At 44.7% G+C, this 8,712-nt stretch overlaps 1 protein-coding gene across 1 annotated transcript; it reads right to left on the bottom strand.

The window, feature by feature from the left end:
• Positions 1 to 891: 891 nt before the first annotated feature.
• LOC122212993 (GTPase IMAP family member 4-like) lies at positions 892 to 7,083 on the bottom strand. The gene is made up of 3 exons (XM_042927049.1): positions 6,978 to 7,083; positions 5,402 to 5,473; positions 892 to 2,658 (listed from the first exon to the last, which is right to left on the bottom strand). The coding sequence occupies exons 2-3, from the start codon at positions 5,457 to 5,459 to the stop codon at positions 1,733 to 1,735; spliced, it is 984 nt and encodes a 327-aa protein (XP_042782983.1). The 5' UTR covers positions 5,460 to 5,473; positions 6,978 to 7,083; the 3' UTR covers positions 892 to 1,732.
• Between the last annotated feature and the right edge of the window lie 1,629 nt (positions 7,084 to 8,712).

Here is an 8,712-nt window from a genome sequence, read left to right as displayed (position 1 = left end):
GAATGAGAGAAGCAGAAAACTTCCATGCTACTCCACCATCTTGGTCCCTTCTCCTGGGGAGAAGGGATTGTGAGGGATTGTGAGCTTCTTTGTGGTGTGCTTCCTTTATCCTCGAGATTAATTAAAAGTACAGTCTAAACTCATGGGTGTTTGAGGAAAACTGGGAGAGGTATATGTCCCTTTGGGCAAAATGGCTTTGAGCATGGACAAGCCAATGTCAAGATGGCAGAGTGAGGAGAGTTGCCATGAGTCACATATGACCACCAGAACATATTGGCAGAACATGGAAATGTGCTTTGGGAAACCTTCGCATGGATTATGTGAGAAGTACCAAATAGAAAAGTAGAAAACAGATAGAGAGAGACACCTCCTACTGTTATCCATATATTAAAGGGGATTTTTGCTCCAGGAAAACCAGAAAGGTCTCTAAAGCCTTGTTTACACATAATTTCTATCAGTGCATAATGAATGAATCCAACGAGAAGGTGGTGTTTGACTGGCAGAGGGGTTGAGAATGTGGCTGGGAATTTCCAAGGAAAAGGAGGAGAGATGTGTTGAGGGTAGAGCAAGACTAGCTCTGAAATCATCTTGAACTGTTACCAAAAACTGAAACTCACACCTGTAGTCTTAGAAGAAGTGGCAAACGTAGGGCACCTGGGTGGCTCAGTCCGTTGAGCATCCCACTCTCAGTTTCAGCTCAGGTCATGATCTCATGGTTTGTGGGTTTGAGCCCTGCGTCAAGCTCTGCACTGATGTGTGGAGCCTGCTTGGGGTTCTCTCTATCACTGCCTCTCCCCTGCTCATGCCTCTAAATAAATAAATAAATTTTAAAGAAAATAATAAAGAAAAATAAATATCAAAGGTATTTTCCAAGAAGAAGTGGACTGCAAATTTATGGAAATATGACGGAACAGAAAACTTTTATTATAATACCAACTAGCAAGCAGTTCAGCTGGGAGAGGGTGGTATGTGCAGTGAGGTATGAAGGTCTGAGGTGATGGAGGTGAAGTGGCAACAGTTGGTTTCACATGAAAAGGAGAGAACTGGTTATTCAGCAAATATGTTGTATTAAAGTCTGTCAAAGAGTTGCTGTAGATATATCTGAATACAGCAAACCGTTGTTCTCTTCTGTGTTGAATCTTTGTCTTTCAACTGCTCTTTCTGGCATTTCACTTAGTTGAGTTCTGAGAGGTCTAGTTTCCAGACAACTCTTTGTTCTTCAGTGGGCAGCTGATAAGGAACAACTTGAGTCCCTCTGTAAAAATGTAACTAAATAAATTTCCATTCATCTGGAAAGAATTCTAATAGCATCTCTATCATTAGACTACCTAACATGAAGAACCAATCTTTGTAACAAACCATATGGGTAAGGTGATTGCCATGTCCTAAAAGCAAAAATAAGTGAGTAGAAGCAACAAAGGGAGAGGATCCACCAATCTAGAAGGAATCTGGATTTCACTCGGGACAAATAGAGAAATTTTGGGGTCATCTTCTTAGAAGAGCATCAATACCTTCTACTCTGGAGTTCGACAAACTGAGAATGTGTCCCTCCCCTGGTAAGTCAATCAAACATCTACCAATCACCACCAGTGAATCTGATTATACCCCTTCGTCCTGAGAGTCTGAGAGACAGAATCGAGAGTGCTTCAAGGTTGGTGAATGAGTTCTGGGGTGGGGGCTTGGCAGGGCCAGCAGAAAATGTGTAGCAAATAAGGAGATCTTCTCATTCAGGTTAATCTTCCATAAACAGGTGAGAGAAGATAGGAAAAACCATCTGCAGAGCTTTCATGATCAAGTCAACTATCTTATACTGATTCTCATCTGTGTGTTTTTGCAGCTTTACAGCATATAATGCCTCTTTCTCAGCCAATTCCCTCTCCATTTGTTCCATTTGTCTCTGCTGCTCCAGTTTATCTTCCAGCTTTCTGATTTTGTCTTCAAACTCCTTTCTTATAAGCACTCTCTCTCTCTCTAGCTCTGCTGCGTAAAATTCTTGCATTTCTTGCATTTGTTTCTGAATCTCGTTGTCAGCCGTTTGGTACATCTTGTTAGTGTAGCATCTTCCTTCATTCTCGGCCACAATGCGCTGGACCAGGGTGAGCAGCTGATTCCTCTGGGCCTCCTGCTCAGCTCCTGTTGCCCGATTGTTGAACACGCAGTAGCGATCACCAAACTTGCCCACCAACTCTCGGATATCTTTGGGTGCTTTCTGTAAGTAATCATGGAAATTGGTGCCATCCAAGTCATCTTTCCGGGTGAATAAGAGAATCATGTATCTCCTAGCTCTGAGTCCAAACATTTGCAGGATCTTCTCCGTGGCCTTTTGCTCTTCGTGCGTGTACCGGCCCAGCGGGACCACCAGGAGCAGAGCATGGGGCCCTGGGGAGGTCAGGAAGATGCAGTGAGCAATCTCCTTGCAGGTGTCAGCATCCTGTACCTCGGTGTCAAAAATGCCAGGCGTATCCACGACCACAATTTCTCTTCCCTGCCACCTGCTGCTCCCCCTCTTACAGGTCTTGGTGACTGATGTTGCCGCAATGCTGGAACGAAACGCTTTCTCTCCGAGGATGCTGTTGCCTGTGGCACTTTTCCCTGCTCCAGTCTTACCCACTAAGACAAGTCTCAGCTGTGAATCTCTGCCATCTTGGTTTCTAAACCCTGGGACATCAGGAAACAAAAGCCACAGCATTAGGATGGTAATCCAGCTGCTTCTCCTGCATGGCCCCCCATTTCCCCTCACACACACCCCTCCTCTGTTGCCCCAGGGTCCCCTCCCATAAGTGACTGCTGCACTCCCAGGAACTCTATAGAAGGCCCTTCTAGAGAAGCCTATTCAAAGTCTATAGAAAGCCTGAAGTTCTCTTGCAATACTTGGGGAATGCCCAAGTACTTTCCAGGATTTCCTGGAGCTTCTTACTCTTACTTTTTGTAGCTAAGTAGCCCACAGAAGAGGAAACAAAATATTGTAGTTTACAAAGAGAATTCTGAGCTGCTGCTGCTGCTGGTAGCTATTCCTCATAAGGGCAATGCAGCAAGTAACACAAAATCTGACTTTGGGGCATCTAAGTGGGAGACTCCCCTCCCCATTTATATTCAGAATGGAACTTTGCTTCTCCCATTAAGAAGCCAGCTAGGCAGGTTACACAAGCCAACCCATCCTTGCAGGGTACAAAAGGGATGCTTGTGTGGAAAGAGAAAGTGTCTTTTTCTATTTCCTGTGTGCAACCATTCTGTCAGGGATTGTGAAACGAGAGAGAACAATAAAATTTACACTTAAAGTTAAAAACCTTAGGTTAAAAACCTTAGCTTAGAGTCCAGTGAAGTTTTCATATTCTTAATTAAGACATTAAAGAGTTATAGACAGGAAATATCAACAGATCTCTAAAATTATTAGAAAATCTCTTGATACATAAAAAATAAAAGAAACAGAGCCCCTGGGTGGCTTAGTCAGATGAGCATTGGACTCTTCATATTGGCTCAGGTTGTGATTCCAGGGTCATAGGACTGAGTCCCACATCAGGCTGTACACTGAGCATGGAGTCTGCTTAAGATTATCTCTCTCTATTCCTCTCTATCTCTCCCTCTTCCCCTGTCCCTCTCCCTCTTTCTCTCTTAAAAAAGTTGAGGGGCGTGTGGGTAGTTCAGTCAGTTGAGTGCCCGACTTCAACTCCAGTCATGATCCCACTATTTATGGGTTCCAGCCCCCCATCGGGCTCTTTGTTCACAGTTCAGAGCCTGGAGCCTGCTTCAGTTTCTATGTCTCCCTCTCTCTCTGCCTGTCCTCTGCTCACTCTCTGTCTCTGTCTCTGTCTCTGTCTCTGTCTCTCTTTCTCTCTTTCTCTCAAAACTAAATAAACATTAAAAAAATTCTTTGGGGAGCCGCCTGGGTGGCTCAGTGGGTTAAGCGTCCGACTTCTTGAGGTCTATGAGTTTAAGCCCTGCACCAGGATCTGGGCTGACAGCTCAGAGTCCAGTGCCGGCTTCAGATACTGTGTCTTCCTCTCTCTCTCTCTCTGCTCCCACTCTGTCTCTCTGTCTCTCTGTCTCTCTCTCTCTCTCTCAAAAATGAATAAATATAAAAGAAATTTCTTAATGAAATAAAAATGGATACAGTTGAGAGCATCAGTAGAGTTATATTTTCTTAGCTTCACTAGATTAAGCGTTCTACTTCCTAGGAAGGTTGACAGATAATACCAGCTCAGCACAGCAATTCTCACATTTTTCAGAATAACTGTGACTTCAGTTAGACAACAAATCATCTATACAACTGTTATGCATTTGTATTCAGTAATTCATTGCATACCTCCTTATGGTGTCTATACAGTCTCTGTCTTCAGGATTTGTTAAACACAGAACTCCCCACCACCACCACCACCCTATAGAACATAGGTGGAAATCACATTTGAAAGCCTGTACCTCTGAGGAGACAGACCCTGACAGCATAACCCTAAGTGAGGCTGATTCCTGCATGGGGAATCCTGTATTATGGCCATCCTTTTCTGCTTGAACATAATGCATATGTTATCATACTCACAACATTAGAGACACTATTATAAACAGCATTTTATTTGTCAGACACAGCAACAGCATTGATCCAGTCCCTTAGCCCCAAAATCCAGCAACTGCCCTTGATTCTTCCCTTCCTTTCCTTTCCCTTCCCTTCCCTTCCCTTGCTTTCCCTTTCCTTTCCATATCAGCACATTCTCTGAGCTCCACCTGCAAATCTGTCTACTTTTCTCCCTCCACTTTGAAGGCCACCACACTAGCTCCCACTACCATCAGCATCCAGGCCTCCAGAGTCTCCCAGCTGTTCTCTCTGCTTCCATTTGGCCCCCTTCCATCTACTCTGTCAATTGGAATACTCTTTTAAAAATGCCAGTGGAGCAGAGGAGAGATATTGCAGAAGCTCCAGCTCTGGGTTCCACAAAATCTGTAGTTGGTCTCCACCTCCTTCCAAGGATTAGCAAATCATCCCCAGTGCAGAGTTCACACATGATAACCAGATCCCGGCCTGAGACAGGTAGATTTCCAGAAACCGAGAACACTGAATACAGAATGGCTAAGATTATCAAAGGAAACGTGTGGATGGGAGTTCAGATTATCATTTAGTTAGCATCCCTATGCAAGGCTCCAACTTTGGGACAGCCTGAGGGCATCTGCCTAGCAAGGAGGAGGGAAATCACGGGAGGAGAAACAGAAAGGCGTTTTACCCAGAGGGAGTGGACAGGGTGGACAGGAAAGAAAGAGCAGAGGACATGAAGAGGAGATCAGATAGATACAGGGGTGGAAACATTTTGCTCCAGCCGGATGAGGGCTGGCTGTCAGCACAAGAGAACCCCTCTGCTCGCTGTCCTCCCCCACCCAGCCCGGGGGGACCCAAGCAGGATATCACCAATCTCACCGCAGCTGCTCCTGGGGCCACCGGGGCTGCAGCACGGATCGCTGTTGGGGGTTGCCATTGCAGTGTGAATTCCTGCCATAGAGAAACAGAACGTGTGGTTTTAGGGAGGTGAGTGGTACTGGAAGCCTCAACCTCGTGTAGCCAACAGTTTCTTCTCTTCTGCACACTTGCCACTTGGTTTCCCTGCCCTATTTCCCAAGACTTCTCTGCTCTCCACATTTGGGCTCATCTTCAGATTGTTCCCTTTTCTTCACACAATCATGCACTTCCAGTGGTCTGTTAGCACTCCTTCAGGGTGGCCTTCCCCTGGGATACTGAGGATTTACTGACAGACCCCTTCCACTCCCCTTAAGAAGCCAGACTTGCCTAAACAACGCATTCCTTGCTAATAAATTCCTTTCATTGTCTTCTCTTTTAATGCCCTCTCCCTGCCTTTAAAGACCTTTCTTCTGTAGTTCAGTGGAGCACCCCTCAATTTGCAGGATAGGATGCTGCCTGATTCATGAATCTTCCATAAAACCAATTTTTTGGCTGAATTTTGTTTCATAACAAAATTACTGGAGCAGACTTTGACTAGGATGGGCTGAAAATGCTCGTTGTTCAGGACAAGCTCTTCTGATGGGAAGCCATCAAAACAAATATACAACACTGTGAGCAAGACAGACCCTTCTCTTGTAAGAAGAGTTCTTTCTTTATCCCTTAAGGACAGGGAATAGGAAAGAGCTTCTTGTAAAGCAAGAAGAGAAAGCACAGAATTTTTAAAAATCATTTTTGGGCACAACGTTGGTGCTGGTGATGGGTGTTAGGGAGGGGGAGGATAACAGAAATAGGGAAACAAAAAGTATTTCGGTGTTTCATAAGGTCCTTCTTCTAGCTTGTGGGCTCTCTCTTCAGTCTGAAGTTCTGGGCTATGTATCCCAGCTCAGATGTCAGATCAAAAGACTACACTTCTGGGGTGCTGACCTTGGGTGGCTGGGTTCTCCTACTGCCTAACGAACAGGCATCCATTGGTCCCCAGCTCCTCCCCAACTGCCGAGGGTCACCTAGAGATGAGGGGCATCTCCCTCATCTTGCCTCCTAAAGGCATGGGGAGGTTCCTCTTCCCCAACTCTGAGTGAGGCTCAGAAAGGGGCAGCCCTGAGCAGGCAGACAGCTGGGTAGCAGAGCCTCTGATCCTGACCTGGGTGCTGGCTTTGGGGCAAGGGACAGTGACCTGTGCTTCTTCATCTCCCATCTGCTCCTCCCCATAGAGCTCATTCTGTCTGCTCACCCAACTCTATCCCTGAAAACTTCAAGTTTAATTATACTTTCTATTAATAATGAGGGGAATAACATTTGTACAAGTATTCTGTGGGCAGCAAGCCCTGAAAGACAATTGATTTGTAGGGCTCAGCCCTCAAAACAGATTACAACCTAAAGTCAGAAAAAAACAGGAAAAAGGAACCAACAAGAAAGATACAGTCTGAAAGCATGTTTGCCCGGAGGTTTAAAACGTACGTCCGGGGGAGAGGTCCCCTCTCCATCAAAATCACACATTACCCTTTGTTCCCTCCCCCAAATACCCCTTTTCTCTTACCTGGAAAGTTTGGGTCCTGCTCCCTTCTCTAACTTTGAAGACAATGCTAAGCTAAGAAGTTGAGAGAAAGGAGAGAGGATGTGAGAGGAGGAGCTGTACAAACTTGCTCTTGCAAGAGACCTGCCCACTTCGTCATCTAGCCTCTCAGATAGAACTTCCTGTAATTAATGATTTCATTTTTGCAGTACAATAAGTTAGCCATTAACCACACGGGCTGTTGACAACATGAAGTGTGATGAGTGTGAAGGCAGAAGTGAATTTTTAATTTTATTTCACCTGAATTAATTTGTAAAGGTTTTATTTTTAAATAATCTCTCCACCCAATATGGGGCTCATACTCACAACCCGGAGATCAAGAGTTGCATACTCCACTGACTGAGCCAGCCAAGCACCTCTATTCGAACTAATTTAAAGTTAGACAACCACATCTGCCTTGTAGATACCATGTTCATCCATGCAGACTCTACCAGGAAGGACAAAATAAGGGTTATGCTGTGACATTCTGGAAAAACTGCTGAGTCAAAACTAGAGAGCTGCCAGCTCTGAAAAGCCTGTGTTCCCTGACCCCACGTCTCAGCACAACAGGGGTCTTTCAGACCAACGTCTGCTCCTACTGCTTAGGTCTATATCAGTGTAGGCAGCCACTATGTCCTCTCCTTCCTCCCTGGGACTAGGGGAGAGTTGTTATTTCCAAGGTATTATCTGGTTGAAGCCAGAGAAGGTAGCTTATCTTAACTAATTAGGATAGGTCCAAAGTTACCCTGTGAGATGGTGTTCAGACCATTTGCAATAGGCTAACCATTAACATCTGACTCTACCTGCCAGGAAAATGTAAACTGTGAGAGTATTGTCAAGCGGGGGAGGGGGTCCCAGTTCCCTAGAGACACGGATCCCATTATTTTTTTTCTATATGTTAGTTTTCCAAGTATCTTTATTTTCTTTTTTTTTTTAATTAATTTTAAAGTGGGGTGGTTGAGTGGCTCAGTCAGTTAAGCGTCTGACTTCAGTTCAGGTCATGATCTCACAGTTCCTGAGTTCGAGCCCCACATCAGGCTCTGTGCTGACAGCTCAGAGTCTCGAGCCTGCTTCGGATTCTGTGTGTCTCTCTCTTTGTATCTCTCCCACTTGCACTCCATCTCTCTCTTTAAAAAGTGAATAAACGTTAAAAAAGTTTTTAATTATTTGAAAAGTTTATATTTTGCTACTTGTTTTCTCAGTGCAGAGTCTGACACAGGGCTTGAACTCACAAACCATGAGATCATGACCTGGGCCCAAATCAACATTCCACATTTAACCCACTGAGCCACCCTGATGCCCCAACATGATTTACAATCATATAAAACTGGCCACAAGGTGTCACACTACCTGTGTCCGTGCCCTGTTACAATAAGAATTTCTGTCTTTTCTCATCCACAGATGGAGTCTATGCCCTTGGAACTCAAAGCCTCAAAGGTTTTGCAGTTTGCCTTTTTACAATGTGAGCTCCTTTATGCATTTCTTGTTTCTGCTTTATAATTTGACACCTTTTTCAACCCATGTCCTCCTTCCCATGCATCTAAAAATATCTGTAACCCTCTACTAGAAATGACATAGTAAACAGACGAGAAGATGATCCCTATGCACCTCACAGTTCAGTCCTTAGAAAGTCTGTAGTCTACCTTCGATGTTAATGTTACCAAGTCCCCACCCAGAACCTTCTCAACAGAACAAGCACGTTTGTTCTAAATTTACCTGT

The sequence above is a fragment of the Panthera leo genome, chromosome A2 (genome assembly GCF_018350215.1).
Source record: "Panthera leo isolate Ple1 chromosome A2, P.leo_Ple1_pat1.1, whole genome shotgun sequence".
Classification (NCBI taxonomy): Eukaryota; Metazoa; Chordata; class Mammalia; order Carnivora; family Felidae; genus Panthera; species Panthera leo.
The sequence above is the reverse complement of the archived record's forward strand: the minus strand, read 5'-3'. Positions and strand labels throughout refer to the sequence as shown.